At 40.7% G+C, this 17,928-nt stretch overlaps 1 protein-coding gene across 8 annotated transcripts in view; it reads left to right on the forward strand.

The window, feature by feature from the left end:
• Window positions 1-17,928, forward strand: part of LOC131991319 (kelch-like protein 29) — a 233,969-nt gene that overhangs the window by 96,861 nt on the left and 119,180 nt on the right. For all 8 annotated transcript variants that reach the window (XM_059356683.1, XM_059356687.1, XM_059356690.1 and 5 more), the window contains exon 4: window positions 15,005-15,152. In XM_059356683.1, the coding sequence (XP_059212666.1) occupies window positions 15,005-15,152 (148 nt within the window). The remainder of the gene's footprint in view (window positions 1-15,004; window positions 15,153-17,928) is intronic.

Below are 17,928 nucleotides of genomic sequence, written 5' to 3' on the forward strand. Positions count from 1 at the left end.
ATGCTTTTTGTTGTTTAATTTGGATGACTTTTTGGCTTTCTGCCATTTGTTTTGGCTGCCACTGTTGCACACATCTGTCATGACATGCATGTATATGTATATGCACTATGTTAATGAGTGCATACACATACATGCATACAGTCATGGAACTAAATATTAGACCACCCTTGTGTTCTCCTTGCTTTCTTGTTCATTTAATGCCTGGTACAACTAAAGGTACATTTACATACATTACAAATATACTGATAACAACAAAAATAGCTCACAAAAGTTTAATTTAGGAGCTGATATCTAGACATTTTCCATGGTTTTCTTGATAATAACCAAATCTTTATCAAGAAAACCATGGAAAATGGCTAGATTTCAGCTCTTAAATTAAACTACTTTTGTTGCTATCAGTATATTTATCCAAACAAATGTAGCTTTAGTTGTACCAGGCGCTAAAATTAACAAGAAATTGAAGGAAATATTGCTAATAAAGATATGTTAGCATGAGTTTGCTACAATGTCATCTCTTGTCTTTCTGGTCTCTCTTTCTTCATCTATTCTTGAATGTACTGTAGCGAGCGATGGAGAGCGAGCTGTACCCGGCATCCTGTTGGCCATGTGATAGATAATAGGTGTCCAATGTCCAATCTCAGTACACTACACAGTATGTACAAATGCAACTAACTAGAAGGGCAGTTGAAGACCTCCGCCGAGGCCAAATCCTTCATCTCACATTATCAAAAGAGAAAAATAATTGTGTATCCCCCTGGTGATTCAGATCCGCTCCAACATTGGGCATATTGGGTTCTACCTTGGACGCGTTTTACCCTTCCACCAAGGTTCATATTAATTGAGAAAATCATTTTTCTTTAATCTTGCTGACAAACAAACCAAACCCAAAACATAGAGTCCTTGGTGCAGTTAATAAATATGTCCAGTAGACCTCAAGATCTCCACACTGCACTCCCTTGGGCCCTTAACAATACACCTGTCGTGTGTGTGTTTGTGTGTGTGTGTGTGTGTGTGTGTGGTCGCTAGAGAGCTGTACTGTAGGTACGAGAAGACCTTCTTTGGCTCTGAAGAGTCAACCCACGTTGAATAATATCAGCTTTAGGGAAACAAATAAAACATCCTAATTAAAGCATCCTAATGGCGGCATTATCAAGTTCTGCATACAACACTAACAGAATGTCGAAGTTGTTGTTGCCGTTACTGCTGGTAATAAAGTTTATTTGACAGTGATTGAGGATGCTGTGAACTGTCTGGAGCCAGTGAATTTTGGCCCCCTCAAATGTCTCGCCCAGACCCTTCCTTCCAGCCAGAGTTATGGCATACTTGACTCAGAAGAGACTGCGTACCAATGAGAAATGGCGGGCTCTTTCTTCTGTTTCTGCACTCAAATATACGGCCTCATTTCATCGGCTTAACGACCTCGTTTAAATGAGCCTAATGACTCTCACTAATGTCCGGGCATGGCCAAGAGATTGCGACTGTTCTCACAAGCAATGTCCTCTGCATGCCCATTGTATATCTCCATTATGAGGCCTGGTCTCTATGGACAACACAACCTATTTATTGCTGTCTCTCTTTGCTTAAGATTAATATTGAAATGATACGGTCTGTTTCCTAGTTTACAGGTAACAATTTCTGGGGCATTTTGAAGCATAATTTAGCTCAGTTGTGATTTAAATATTGTGTTTAGTTCATGCGCCCCAAAAAGTCTCCATTTCACCGGCTGTTTTAAGTGCATGTGCTTTGCTTTTGTTCACTGCTTCCCAGTGGTATAGTTTTTGACACTTGAATTGAGTGCTGGAAAGGTCACTGAATTGTAACTGCAAAAATTCACAGAGAATACATTTCAAAGAGGAAATATTAACTCTCCACATCCAGACATATTAGCACCATTAGCTGTCTCTGTGTCATCCCCCATGTGCCAGCTTGTGATGGCACCGCTGTGCCTCGCTCAATGGACGGTTTGATAGTTTCCATTCAAGATCAGAGTGTGAAACCAGCACTTGGCTTCTCTGTTATGGATCAATTTAAATAAAGGACTATGCTTGGCGTCAACACAGATCGATATGTGGACGGACTTCCTGATGTGGTCATAACCACCAAAGCAGGCCCATTATGCGAAGCGCTCTTGAATTGTAAAGGATGTAAGAGCACATACAGTGGAAAATGTGACAGGAAATCAATGTTCTCTGATAGGGACTGAAACCTGACAGCTCAATAAGCTTTGGAGGGAAGATGTTCCCTCCTATTCCTGCTCGTCTTCCTCTTCCCACCATAACTATATCCCGTTCCTACAAGGGACTTAACAGCTCAAGCCTGCAGACTATTTCAGATTACAAGCTCTTGTCAACAAGTGCACAGGGAACCAGTGTGCAGGGTTGTGTTAGGGGAATGGGAATCTGTATACAGCACAGATGCGGCTGCTGACAACACAGGTGTCTTTAAAGCCTGCCTCCAGTGGCATCATTACCTCATTCAGATAGAGTAAAGGGGCTGTGCACGCGCTGGGTCAAGGAGGGACCTTTAGATAAAACTTTACCAAAAAACTGTTTCAGCTGCTACAAAAGAACATATATTTGCAGACACTGCAGTTCGTGGATTTTTCTTTCCCTTTTCAAGCCACATTTGTAAATTTGTATGTTTTTTCAAAGTGCTTGTTTTCGCCATAACTACAGCAAACGCAGATATCCAGAATTGTTGTATCCAAGGAACAAAAACTATTAATGGTCTCTGTTTTTGCATTTAATTGATCAGTGGCTTTGTGATGTGTCTTCTTACATAAGTGAGTAAGAGACACAGAGAAAGAAGACACACCAGGTAATAAGCACATTGGTATTCTGGTTTTATATTTGGCTGCAGGAACAGTTTTTAGTAACATGACTCATCCATGTAAGTGATTAATCATCTATCTCATGAATATTAATGTGGTCTGACTGTGTCCGTGAAGCAGAAACACTTTCATCTTTCACATCATCACATAACAAACAAGTAAATGGAATAAGGAATTAAAACAAAATGCAAAAGGGTCTAAATGTCGCCCAAAAATGCATTTAAGACTGCTTTTTTCCACAAATCTGATGTGTGCTTGTCCCTGCTACAAAGATCCAAAGCAAACCTTTGTTAAGTCTTTCCATTTCACAGGCTGATAAAATAGACACTGAACTGTTATTCTCACAAGTTTAGAAGTAAAATGGGGAGGAACAGACAGGAATTTCGTCTTGACACATTTACTGTTTGTTTGATTCTGTACAACACTGTCTGGAGTGTAACTTCAGTATATGAGTCTACTGAAAAGACACTTTTTAAAAAACAGAAAACAAAGGAAGTAGAGAATGTGTGTGAACTACAACATTGACAGATACACTGCATTGATTTTACCTCTTGAAATATGTACAGACCAGACAGAGCTTTTGTAGTATTTATATTAAAAAAATAAAGGGGGAAAGCATTTAAAATCATTGACATTCCAAGCAGATAAAAGATGTGGTGTATTAAATTTTGTGATAAAATTTTAGATTTTTAGTCTAGGATGTGTAGTATAATATTTATGCACTTCACTTTTTCTAGGTATTGAGTTAGTTTATAGCCTTTTTTTCCACCAAATTGTTTGCCATTAGGAAACAAAACAAGCATGGAGACATCAACCAATCTTCAAAAAGATCCTAATTTTACTTGTCAATTGTAGCTTTCGACACAGGATATGGACCTTGAAATTACTTTTGCCATCTGTATAGAACAGCATTAGCATTTGAAAAACCAAAAACATTCGAAATCCAAATCAAGAGAAGCTCATTCACAGGCAGTTGAAAGGCGACTCCAAACAGACAGAAAAGCCTCACGCATAATAAATCCTCCCATAATTCAAGCGAAGGTCTGTTTATCCACCTGCCGCAGTGTAGTTCATGGCTATTTCTCAATTTCTTTAGGAGTCTTGGGTCTCTAACGATCCCAGCATGTCCTCTCTAGTGTATATCTTACCCCAAGCAGTGCGCTGTGTGGACTCCCCCCTGTGCTTGCAGGAGCACAGAGCCGCACTGACCACTTCATCTTGTGGGATAAACCAGTCTTTCAGTCTCCTCTCAAACCCTGGGGGAGCAGTGCTGGAGCTCCAAGACTGGAACCTCAAAGGTTGGAGCACTGCCAGGGGTTACACATGTGGCTGTCTGTGCACTGCTTTAATGTGGAGTTGTCTTTTTGGCTGACAAAGTCTCAGTCCAATGGTTCTTACTTAAGTCATGTCACTTGTATGAAATGGATCTGCATTTAGAATATGAATTTGTGTTCTTGTGAGGCTCCAATCTTGACTATTTAAGTACATAATGCTCCTTTTAAGCAGCAAATGCTCTGAAGTGAGTAAAAAAGCTGCAAAAATAACAGATAGTAAGAGGTTCTTAGGCACGCTGGTAATTATATACCTTAGTGGAGTCATGAGGGGTTTTGATTTGACAGCACTGTAATGCAGATTCTGCTGTACCTCACTTAATACCGCTATTTTTAGGAACCCGAATGAAAGGTGATAGGCACTCTGTAGCCAACTGGCGTATTCATTTCAGTGTCCAGAGTTCATCTGAGTGGAGCTGATAAATTTGGTCATTGTGCTCTCATAATGTTGCAGCACCGCGTCATTAATTAGGCACATTTGCAGCGAATACTGGCCATTGGCAGTGCCTCCATATTCAGTTTAATTACTCACACTTGTGATTCGAGATTTTGCCTTCCAGGTGCAGAGGTGATGTAACGCTGTAAAAATGCTTCAGTATGTGCACTTCACTAGAATAAATCTTATGGATGCGGATGGGAAGTTAAACAGAACACAGCCTTGTTCACTTTAATAGCATGTGGTTTGAAATGAGCAACTTCAGAGCTCATATTCGGGCATTTTGTCAAGAGTAGCATGGATTTTGGCCAGAAACCTGACTGTTCCATACTTGTCATCCCTATTGACCAAAGGCTGCTTCATTGTGTGCCAGATCTCTCTGTGGCCAGCAAAAGTCAATAGGAGGCTCCATGGGATAGTAGCATCCATCTAACTGCCTGTCTGCTCTTTCAATTTTATAATCTGTCCGTGTATACGTTTACAATTATATATTATTATATGTAGCTGTGTACATTCTCACCTCCAACTTGTCAAATACTGACGCTTGGTGAGTGGCCTTGCAATTCAAAATGGGGTGCTTTAGGTCGCCCGTGATGTCAGTTTTGGATGTGTTAAAATAATTTGCTCCCTAAACTACTCAACACATTTACGTAGGTGGTGTAGAACATGACGTAGAATGTGACGTAACTGTGCATCGAAGTCAATTTAAAGGTTAACCTAAAAAATAATGTTGACTCTTGGTGTCACAAGGGGCGTGAAACAGGAGTGTCCTGGGTCAAAATCGCCTGACAGATATATCCATTGATAGATGTTATTTTCATCCTATATGCAGTCCAATATGTGCCATTATGAAAACTTTTTTTACACAATATAAAATGCAGAAAATGTTGCTTGGTGTGATTTAGAAATGGTGTTAGCTATTAATTTTAGTCAACAATTGACTGAAACTGTACAATAATTATGTTTATTTAGCTTTTTATTTTATTCCTATTTATTATTATTATCATTATTATTATTTATTATTATTTTCTCAGTTAAAATAGGTATCTGCATGGGCCTCAAAAGTCTGTCCAGGCTAAACTCTTTATATTATGTAAGTTGATTTAGAAATGGTGTTAGCTATTAATTTTAGTCAACAATTGACTGAAACTGTACAGTAATTATGTTTATTTAGCTTTTTATTTTATTCCTATTAATATAATATATTCATATAACTTTAAGAAATTGTTTTTTTAAGATTAAATATGTATAGCACTTTGTTAATGTTAATAATTGGTTTATAAACTATCTATAAACATTATTTAGTTGGTTATTGTAAAATGTTAACAAACTCTTTATATTATGTAAGTTGCTCAGAAGGTTGGTAATGACACCGCTGGGTTTACATTGGAGTTAGCTGAAATCCTTTAGCATCTCATACAGAGAATGAAGGGCACTAATCAGCTTCAGTGTGTGAACCGGTTGGCTTCAGACTAGATGTCTTGCTTTTGAACACTGATCATTTTCCACATCCCATTAATCTCTTTATATACATGGAGCCAGAAGGGCTAGTGAACTCATGAGCATTTGATCAAACTTCTCAGTGCTGTGTGACCTTATCACCATCTCCTTCCCTCAGCACAGCGTTTTAATCTCTTTGAGAAGAAACAAATACAGCAAAGTTGCAAGTGATGTGTGGAGGTGTGAGCCTATGGCCCCGTGAACAGAATAGAAAGAAGAAAGAAGAAAAAAATCAACATTAACTGAGGTGCATAGTTTCTTCTTCCAAACTAAATGTGAAATGAATTTGTCGAACGCAGCAGCTAACTTGTCCTTGATGGTATAAAGTGAAAAAAATAAAGAAGACTATACATGATGGTGACCTTCTGGTAGAAAGCCTTTTCACTCGTACTGTATATTCTATAATGTTAACAGAATCATTTGCTTCAACTGTTCCGGGAAGGACAGCATTAACAAAAAAAGATTTTCAAAGAAATTGTGAAATACTGTATGCTCTCTCAGTTATTTTGCTCAGAAAATGTCATTTTGAAACTTGAACCGGTTCCAAAACAAACGCATTTCTTTATACCTGGCAAGATGGATTTTGGTATGACCTTTTGATCCTGTGATTCTCGCACGATCTTATTGATATCGCAAGAATACAGCTGCTGTACAATATTGTCAAGACCACTTTTGATACCTGGGCAAAAAGAGAAGAGAAGAGAAGATACAGAATAATTTTTGGAAGATACGTTTTGAAAAAAGTAACAAAATATAGCTACTTTTGAGAATCTTGATTTGGGGACCTGTGCAATAAGCATCCAGTGTATTTTCCCTCCAATTTCCAGCGTTGCCATATGGTCGTCTGGTTTTTGGCCTTTCTGCCAGAACAGCCCGGTATTTGGCCTGCAGATTGCGTGCACTGTAAAATGCATTTAAAAACTCCCCACACTGCACTCTTGGCAAAGTAGATATTGTTTCCCTTCATATTGCAATATCAATATAAATTCAATTTATTCTTTAGCACTAAATGGCTGTTTGCCCAGTTAACGCTCATTTATTTCAGCCCACCATGCGCTCACACACAAACACACACACACACACACACACCAAGGCCACACATAGCAGTCATTTTGCCTCAATTTCAACCACAGACAAGAGCTACACAGTCGTCTCTGGGTCTCCAAGGCTGCTGCTGTGACAGGCAGTGGATATTTTGTTCCCCAAACACTCACCGCATATCAGGCAGGGTCATGGCCCGCTGGAGACCTATGTCTGTCACTGCCCCGGCCGGTGCCAACGGAGGGCAATAGGGTTTTCTGACATGCTCCTCTGGGAGGTGTTACCATGACATAAGAATGTCTCCACAGCTCACATGTCCAAGCACTAGTCACCCTCTCTAAGAAGCCTTACTACCACTGCTTAGCCCCACAGATAAAACATGTTCACACAGCCACTTACACTGTCTGCAAGCGAAAAGAAAACACAAAGAAAAGGATGGGCTGAGGTTGGGTTTGGAGGGCAAGAGCTGCAACCTCGGAGCACTCATGGGATATTAGGCGGGGTTTCCAGCCCTGCTTTTCCACTGAAGCTTGTCGGCCTCGCCCCTCCGATCACGCTTCTCTTTTCTGGAACGTGTGCGTCGAGCCAGGAGCTTGCCGAGCTGTCGGAGTGTCTTAGCTGGAATTTCAGTGGAAGTGAAGTCCGTTCCCCTTCAGTCGTTTTGCCCCGGGCTTGAAATTATAGAGTCTGTATCCGTAGCCCTTTCTGTGGTGCATCAATAGCATATATACCCACCAGGCGCCTCTGTTGTGTATTTTCATTATGTTTGTCTGTCGTGCAGCCGGGGGTCAGTGTTAAGTGTTGGCGTCTGGAAGGATCCGCTTTGTTTGTATTTTCAATTTTTAGTGCACAAACTGCCAGTCATGAACAGTCAACCCCCAGTAATGGCTGACATTTGTCTTGTATAAAGTGATATTGCCTCGGCGCAGATGGTGACTACAGATATGACATGTTTTTAAACTGCCGTATTTCTTTAAAAAAAGCGGCAGGTGTTCTGAATGGTAGCAAGCTTTGTTCCGCAGACTTGTGAAAAATAAATAAATCTGAATCAACACAGAGCAACCTTTCTTGACTTTTTGCAACTAAATAATGTCAGATTTTGAGTCTAACAACACAGAAACATCAGGCAGCCAATTTCCTTTTGACTTTTTATTTTTATTTTTTATTTTGACCAAGTTCTTTGTACCTTCTCAATACAGATAGATAAAAGTGAGGAAAAACAGGGTTATAGACTGATTATGTGATGCAGGTATTGGTGCAAAATAACTTTATATTGTATTGAAGTATTGAAGTTTTCAAAAGAGTTACCAACCTGGATCCACAGAGAGGGATTTGATAAGATCTGTGCTGCAGATTTGTATCTATAGTCATTTCTCTGATTGTTTCAATGTGTCAGTTACGATATGAGATCCTCCAATTCACAGTAAGGTCTTTAAACACCACACAAAAGTCACTTTTTAATGCTCAAGAAATGCAACACCACGATGCAGTGGATATGTAATCGCAGTTGACATTTTTAAGTGCGTCACAATGGATCCTTTGGAGGAAAAGAAATATTACCTTGCATCCTCTCTGTCGTTTCAGTATGCAGCCATCTCACTGAATACGCACCTTCTCCGTCTATGGCACCACGCTGTTTCGGCATGTAGGAGCACTACTCCATTTTAAGATGGCTGCCAAAAAATGGCGCAGTAGTCTCTTTGTTTACTCGTGAGATTCTCTGCTATGTTCCAGTCTAATAGATTGGACACAGCCGCCCCGTGGTTCGGCTCCAGCTTTCAGCACCATTATGACGGAAGTCCAGAACAAATCCACTTCACATTTAGGTGTCAGCGCGTTGTCATGGAAAAGAGATACCTCTATACAGTAAGTGAATAATGTCCGAAAGGAAATGAGTTTTGCGCTTTTGTACACTCCTTAGCGCTGCTGGTCAGTTTCGGAACACACTTGGTTGGAGCTTTTGGACGGAGCAGGGGGAGGAAAAAAGATTTTTTTCTCTCCATTTTAGAAAAACTGAAAATGATCTGTCAAAGGCAATGATACGAGGATATGTGATGGATGGGTTTGTCTTACTCTGCCTCTCAATCTTTCACTCCTTCGCTGCCATTTTTCCTTTTCCTTTTCTCTGAGGAAAGCCATTATTTCCATCAGCCTCCACATTTCAGCCAAATTCGCTGTGTCTGTCCATGCCTGGCCAAAGGGAAGAAAAAGCCATTCTGTCGGAGTTGAATTTCATTTCCTCGCCCGCACATACTGTTTTCTATGATTTGTTCATGCTGGGGGATTACAATGTGATATTATTTTACGGGCGCACACAATATAGCAAGACATGGCGGCGACTGCTGTTACTGAGATTTTGATTATAATTAAATTTGTGTACATGCATCTCTCCAGAGATAGCAGGCTGACTGTGGAGGTGTATTTTTTTTTTTTTAATGATGCATTTAAATTAATCCGTAATGGCAGTGCCAAACTGGACAACCAGAACATTTCTAGTCCATCCATTTGGAATAGATTAACAGATAAACCTATCAGGAAAACAACTGTGCATTAACAGGCCTGATTACCATGCCAGCTGAGTGATATCACACAACAGTGAACCTCCTCCTCGCCTGCGGTCTGTTATTTTCCTCTTGTGCGTAAAGAGCTTTGCCACCAGAGGAACACTGAACCTTAAAAGGTAGAACATAATCAACCGCTGTAGCACTGGCCTGCATTCTGCACATTGCTATCTCATTGTGTCTGGCAGTTGTGCTAATGACATTTCATTGGATTAGCTTCTCACTGTGGTATTGTTACCGGCCTGCTCTGTGTGTGTTTGTTTGTGTGAGCCCCCTTTCTCCATTTAAGGCCCGAGCCCTCCCTCAACCCTCCTTTCTTTTTTCTTCTCCTCCTCCCGCTTTTTCAAAACCTGCTTTGCTCTCACTACACTGCTTTTTTCACCCAGACCTGTTATTAAATCTCATAGCAGTTAGTTGATTTGATCAGTGTGTACTGAAACGTTGTTTACCCCAATGGGACCTGGGTGTTATAGACATACTCATCCCTCCCTCCCTCTGCCTTTTGCTTGCTATTTCTCCCCGAGTCGAGCAATAAAGTAATTTCTCTGGGGAAACTAAAGCCATCTCTTAACTGGATGGGAGCACTATATGTTCAGGCTAAGGCTATACTGGCCTATACCAGGAGCACAGTATGTGCAAAGAGCTGGATCGCATGTAGAATGATCATAGTGGTAGTTTTCTGTGGAAGTGTGGTTTTCTGCTTTGTGTTATTATAGGTTTGAACTGGTGCAATAACTCACAAGACAAGGGCTGGCTCGGACAAAATGCAAAGGCAAACACAAAGCCGTGAGCAAACGTTTTCTGTTTATTTGGATGTGGATGTTGTGGATGAGTCAAAGCAATCAAAGCCCAGAGCCCTGGATCACCACAAGGCCCCTCCTATGTGTACCCACAGCAGATGGTGGCCAGTGGCAGGAGGTTCTGGTAGGCACATTATTGCTGCCTACTATTGCGAGATGGCAGAGCACATATAATGACAGATGTCAGCGTTCGCCATGTCCGAGAAAATAGCTGATACGCCAGCTAGAATCAGACTGCTGTCTCCGTTGCCCAGACAGAAGAAGACAAGTATATATTTAGGCCTGATGCATCTTGATTTTATCACCGTCTTTTCAATACACTGATTCTGACATGTGTGCAACAGTCAGACGTTTGAGAAGGGGGGCGGACCCTTCTAGTTTAGCTCTGCGTGCATGTGTGTGCTCATGTGTATCTGCATGTGTGATTGTGCAGGAGGAGCAGATGGATATCTGCTTCAAAATCTGAAAACAGCTTTACAGGGCAACTGGGATGGAAACTGAGGGCCATCATTTTATTTAATTACAGGAATGCACAATATTTATCAGGCCAATAATTAACGGCCGATAATGGGAAAATCATATGATGTATTATTTTGAAATGATGGTCTATTACTTGTCAGCCAGTATTAGGAGATGCACCTGTGATGCGCCAATCAACTCAGAGAAGAAGAACAAATGAACAAGCCCAGCATGCTGGTGAGAGATCCAAACATGTCAAATATGTTTGCCCGTTTGACAATTTTTCACACTTTCAGAGGAAAAACAATACAAAACAATTAATCTGCAACAGTTTTGATGACCTATTAATGGTTTCAGTAATTTTTTTTTATAGATTATTGACTTTTCCAGTCTTTTATATGTGAGGATTTCCTGTTTATCTCATGTGATTGTGTACTGAATATCTTTTGATATGTTGTTCAGTAAAATAAGCATTGTAAATTTGTTGGCTTTGGCTTTCGGAATTTGTTTTAGGCATTATAACTATTTAAACTTTCATATATCAAAAAAGAACAAAACGATTTATTTCTGATGTTGTGTTTGTATAAACAGGAGTTGTTGCACATAATTGCTAAGTTAGACACGAAGTGATGGCTATGTTTATGACGCTGTTGCATCCAAACTTGGTATTGTTGCCATTGAGGGCTTTTAACATCTAAGAGTATAATCAATATGATGTCCTTGGATAAAAATATCCACATATGCTTCCCAACAATGTGCAGTTTGTCGCATCTGCCTCACATCATGAAATATTGTCTTGTATTATACCATTACATGAACAAGTCTTACATAAAACATACAGGCAGCAGGCTACGTGCAAAGTTATTGATCAAAAAGTGTAAATTAGGTGTCTTATAACCATTTAATCAGACTATCAGATTACTTTTTTTTTTTATTCTGTTAAGAAAGCACAAAATCTGTATGATTTGATTATTCTTTTAAATAATATTCGGGTGTGAACATTTGACAGAGCAAAAAGAAAAAAAGAAAAAAAAGAAAGTAGAGCAACAGCCCCTCAAAATTTCTTTACAAATAAATAGAAGCTGCAAACCCCCATGTTTTATACATGTTTGCCTGTGTGTACTGTGTAGACTTAAAATTCTACTGGTGAAGAAGAAGACATTTTATATCTGCATGCATTTTAATATGCAGATTCACGTGCATAGGTATGCATGTGTGCTCAAACGTGATTGCACCTTTATGTGTGTCTGTAAGTGCCACATTCCACACTTACAGTATGTGGTCCATATGCACGGAAAAAACAACCTTTTCCAGCCAGCTTGACAACAAACACAGAATGGCTTGGCACGACTCAAAAATTATTTATCTGGCTCCCCTCCTCCTCTCCAGCATGGTTTTTGTCGAGTCAGAGGAAACCATCTGCTGCCCGGTGATAATGGGCGGCCAGGGAGGAGGGGACTGGAAATAGGGAGAGCAAATAAAATTGAGAGAAAATGACAGGCGCTGTCCCAGAACCTCCAGTACCTTCCTGCCTACCTGCAGCAAGTCTGCCATCTTAATAAACATCCCGTCTGATATCTCCTGGCTTCTGTGTGTGTGTGTGTGTGCGCACACCTGCTGTGTGTGTGTGCCTATACACACTTGTGTTTCTAGTGTGTATTTGTCTGTGTGTGTGTGTGTGTGTGTGTATATCCCATCTAACCTTGATCATTTTCAAGTCAGGATTGTTCCTGAGCCTAGCTGATATGCTGTCAATGTGATGGCGCTGACTAAGAACCCTTTTTTTTTCTTATTCTTTTTTTTTACCTGGTGCACTAAAACTGTGACAGATGAATTCAGCAGAATAGATTTTTCCTGTTTTTTTCCCCCTGTTTTGGGTAAATGGGTGGGAGTATTAATGAGAGAATATTATAAGGCAGGTGCAGGGCTAAAGGAAAGTAAGAGTCAGTGCTGCGAGTTAATGAGGAGTTGTCTGTATATAGGGGAAGGTAAAGCATGGCTGGAGAGGAATACAGTAAAGCACACAGAGCGAAGGAGGAAAAACACTCATTAAAACAAATAGTGGGCTATAGAAAGCAACTCCTCACCTTGAAAACGGTCCAAAATTCTCCCTCCCTGAGTCTCCAGGGTTCTCAGATGGAATTGAGCGCTTAGGGCATTCTCTGAGTAAACCATTTCAGTTTTCTCTTGTCTGAAGTCGACAGGTTGAGCTGGACAAAAAGACCTGACAGCCTGTCTCCCCCCTAAACCCAGCTTCATTCTCTCACTCCATCATTCTGTTTTCTACTTTGCCTTGAGATGTTTCCCTCCGCTGTTTTTTTTTCCTTTTGCCCTCAGCACTTACAAACTGTCAGATAACTTTCAGTATGAATTTATCAAGCAAGTGACACTCATTGAACTTGTCTGCTATTGTGAAGTTGTTTATTACAGAGCAGATGTGCTGCATCAACAACATGTAATGTTTTTAAGTGTTAAAGGCTCTGTGATAAATCCATCTTAAAGCAGAGAGGGTGAATTCTGTCCTGAAATGGGATCGATCCCATATGTAAAGCTGCATTTTAATTCACTGCAAATTGTTTGGATTGCATTTTTGTCGCCGTGTGGTCAGTCTCCACGCTCTGTCGTGCTTTGTGCACACAGCTGTTGGAATGCATGATGGCGTGCTTGATAAAGTGGACGCCAGGTCAGGGAGGATAATGGAATTGAGGGATGGAGGGATCAGCCAGGAGGAGGCAGGAGGGGCCTGGTGACCAGGTCTTTTCTATTAACTCAGGAGGCTGGCTGGGGCGAGCAGGGGAATCAGGCTGGGCTCTGCCCTCTCCCTGCCTGGTTGTTAGACGGAGCGTCCAAGCTGCAGACAGGGAGAGGCGAATATTGCTCAGGGGTCCAGTGGTGATTGACCCGGTGTTTTCATCAGCCTGGGCTTGCCTGATAACATTTCTTACTCCCCAACCAGAGCAAAAATATTAAAGTTGTGGGTGCAAAGAAAGGCTTAGGGAACTCTTAGTTTGGTTTGGTGAAGTTGCATTGGATTTACCCCCATACACACATTGTCAACTCGCTTTTCATTTTCTTTTTTCAAATTACATTTTTCTTTTCTCTCATCCCTGCAAAAGGATTTCTTTCTATTTACTCTATTTGTCATATTTGTGTTCAGAATTCTATTATCTCACTTGACTGAACACAATGTTTAATTCATTGCAAAATTAAGATATACAAAGTCTCAGGGGGGAAGGATCTGAATTTGAATGTAGCCCACACTAGAAAGTTAATTGTTATTAGTATATAAAAAGAGAAATACTGGTCTTTCTGCAAAGACTCTTGAGGCCGTGAACAAGATTTTTTCCCCTCGTTCCCATTATATATAGTCTGTAATCAGCACTCACTCACTGCTAATTATATGCTACACTCCATCATCACGGCTCACTTCAAGACCTTGAAAAAAACAGCTGATGGCTGTGATTTGTTGCCTTTTTTTATTCAATCTATAAAATAAAATATTTATTTAAACCGTAACTGTTCAAAAAATGTATTTTACAAACAGACTGTGCAGTATTGGATATAAAGATCAGGTGGCGTTGAATGGTTTGGTTCTAATTCTTTGTTTGTTTTGATGCATCCATGCCAGTGAAAGCTGTGGCTGGAGATATTATGTCCTCCTGTTGTCCATCTATCAACACGTATGTACATCCATCTGTATGTACAACTGTATTTAAGGCAGAGTCCCACCGTTATGGGATTTTTGAGACCAATACTGATTCTAGAGGTGAAAAATTCACCCAATTACCAGTATGGTGGATGATATATTGAATTAAATCTTTTCAATGTGGATTGTGCACTGAATTTAAACTGATGCAAGAACATGGCTTCTTTCAATTAATAACTTCAACAAAGGATTTAACATCATTTTACATCATTATACATACAATATATTACATTGTCAACCAATGGCATACAACCACAAGGTTGTAGTTGTATTTTTTGTGGGGTTTTTCTTCCATATGATGCTTTAATCAGTGGTGTTGTTTGTCCTTGCTGTGCTGCAGGTCTCCGGTCTGTCTCCTGGAGACAATCAGACCCCAGGACTGCTGCTGGCTCCGGGGGTGAGGTGGGGACAGACGCCCATCAACCAGCTCACACCCTGGGATACAGATGAGCCTCCTGCCAAGCAACATCGAGACAGCGAGCCCACCGGTAATGAATCACACACACAGCATTTCCGTACGCACATGCATCGGTACTGTCAGACACACACACTGGTTCACTTTGATGCAAGTTTTTCATCATATCTCCGCCTGCATACAGCAGATGTATGCATGTACACGGACCACTCACTCGCACACACCCACTTATGTGCTGAACCCCAGACGGCTCTGGCCAGCTCCACTAGCATCTAATGCTAATGAGACATCTTGGCTGCCTTGCCCTACATAAGATACATGCTTGCCTTCACAACATGCATACTTTACATACACAATCATGCATAATTACTATCCACTAACATCATCTTTTACATAAACCAGCTCTATTATGCATATAATTATAGAACTGTCAGGGTGATCTCAAGAAGTTTAAAAAAAGAGAAAAGTATAGATCCATATTGCACCTTCAGAAGCCTCCCACCACCTTCACTCTGCTCTCATTTTATTGTCCTTGTTAATGTTATTGTGTCACTAAGTGAAGCTGATTTAGTCTAAATTAAACCTATGTAGCAAAGTCCTCCAAATGATCTCCACCAGGTCTAATTTAGATGCTGACCTTATTCTATTCATGCCCTTTTACAACGTGTACAGAACAACAGCGGCACAGCAGCGCAGTGCGCAGCCCCGACATTAACGAGTTAAGCCATTGCTGAAGTTTTTTACTCCTATTGTAATGAACTCACCCAGAATGGCTCTGCCCTAGAGCAGTTAATTTCCTTCCATTGCTCTGCTGGCCTCTGCCTGCTGCTCATCACAAATGTGTCTCATTTAAGAATAATACTGGCACAGAGCTCGTTCCATTGGAAATTCCAGCTCACCAAATCCAGATTGTAGACAGCTGCTACTCTGTGGTAGCAGAGCATCATGCTCCAAACATGTTTCAACCCCTGCTACTGCCTGTACAACTCGCCTCCTGATTATAATTTGCATACGTAAGACATAGATTACTTTGTGGATAAATTATTAATCAGTCTCATCAGTTACCCGAGAGGGTTTGTGCGGCAGAAATCATTGGAGGTGCTCTTACGATGGAAGGATGCAGTTGTGGTATGAGAGTTTGGAGCCCGGTGGTGATGTGCCCCCCTGCTGTGTCACCACAGCCTCCTGCTGTGCATTGAGGGTCTGACTGAATTAGCCATGAAGTTCTGGAGGTTTTATTATTGTAAGTGAACGAGGCTGCGCCCCCTCCTTCCCACCACCGCAGCTCCCACACCCTCACTACAGCTTGGAGTAAAGCGTGAGGAGAGTGAGATGTCACAGACCCAGCACACTGTCGCATATGACACTCAAATCCCAGCATAGTGTTGCATATTGATTTGCGTGTGTGCGCTATTTCAAACTGTGACTGGCGTTTGCAACGAAGCCAGCTCCTCTCCACACTTCACTGATCTGTGTTGCCAGAGAGTTCTCTGCCAACTGTGCCAGAATTAATCAACGGTTTCTTTCAACGGAAACTTCACTGTTGTGTCTGTTAAAGAAAGTTTGTCTTTGAAAAAGAAGTTTTGTTTCAACTTTAGTTTCTTTGTACGAAAATAGTTTCTTTTTTATTTTGTTGCAATGATTTGGACTAAAGCAAATTGTGCAGACTCAGGTTTTCAGTCATACCCCTACTACAAAGTGGGTACCCACAGAATACATTTTCATTTGTATATCTTAACCTCAGATATTAACGGACCCCATTGAAAATGACCATTTCAGTTTTTCCCTTGCCAAAACTTAGGCTAACATTGGAGCGATATTTATTTCCTTCTCCAAAAAGACATCACAACATGGCTAGTATTAATGGAAAAATTAGGTATTTTAGTTTTTATATGATACTAGTATCATAAGAGGCTTCAAGATGCTACAGCCTCTTCAAACAGTAATGTCTGTCTGGATCGCCAGCACTCCCACAGGTATTATTATATATAATTGCAGCTGTTTTATCTTTGAAGGCAAGGCCTATGAACGTAGGTCAATGTTGGGCCATGATAATGAAATTATTTTCCTAATTAATGATATATTTGGCTGGTTAAAGATTGAAGAAAAAACAGAATTGGAGGACAGATACAATGTATATATTCTTATCAATGCCATCACTGCATTAAAACTTAATATAATGTGGAATTACCGTATTACCACATTTGATTAGAACCCTTTATCTAGATGAGCTACAAAAGAAGGGAAATTAAATATAGTGTTGGTGCCGAATAGCTCAATAATATGTGAATTATGAACGGAACTGGCCTCTGGAGTCTTCTCTTTCTTTCTTTTCGCCCCGTCTGTCGGTCTTTATCGCTCCCTCCCTCTCCATCCTTCCCAGCCCCGACTATTATATCAGCAGGGCCGGTATCATGAATAATGTGGGCTTTTTTCGTAGCTTTTTGCATGCTGTGATATAGCCTTTGGCCCTTTGGCAGAGTGGTAGGCTATTTTTGGAGCTAGGACCATGGCAGGAGGAGCAAGAGATGAGGGACTAGGAGCGAATGAGTGAGAGAGGGAGGCTGCGTTCAGGGCCAATACGGCTGCGTTTTCCCAGTACACCCTCAGCATCTAACGCCTCAGGGTAGAGAAATGATTGGCTCCGAGTGTCTGGGTAAACACAGACTCCTACACAGATAATGGTGTCGACTGCAGCATGCACTAAGAATTTGTGCTTTCACATTCAGAAAACCATTTGTTCAACTTGTAGCAGAGTAAATCTCTTAATCTTATTATGATGTTGATCTTGGGCGCAGATCTGTACATCGCTTCAGATATTTTTTTGTTTAATATTAAGTCTTAAGTCG

The sequence above is a fragment of the Centropristis striata genome, chromosome 18, assembly GCF_030273125.1.
Source record: "Centropristis striata isolate RG_2023a ecotype Rhode Island chromosome 18, C.striata_1.0, whole genome shotgun sequence".
Classification (NCBI taxonomy): domain Eukaryota; kingdom Metazoa; phylum Chordata; class Actinopteri; order Perciformes; family Serranidae; genus Centropristis; species Centropristis striata.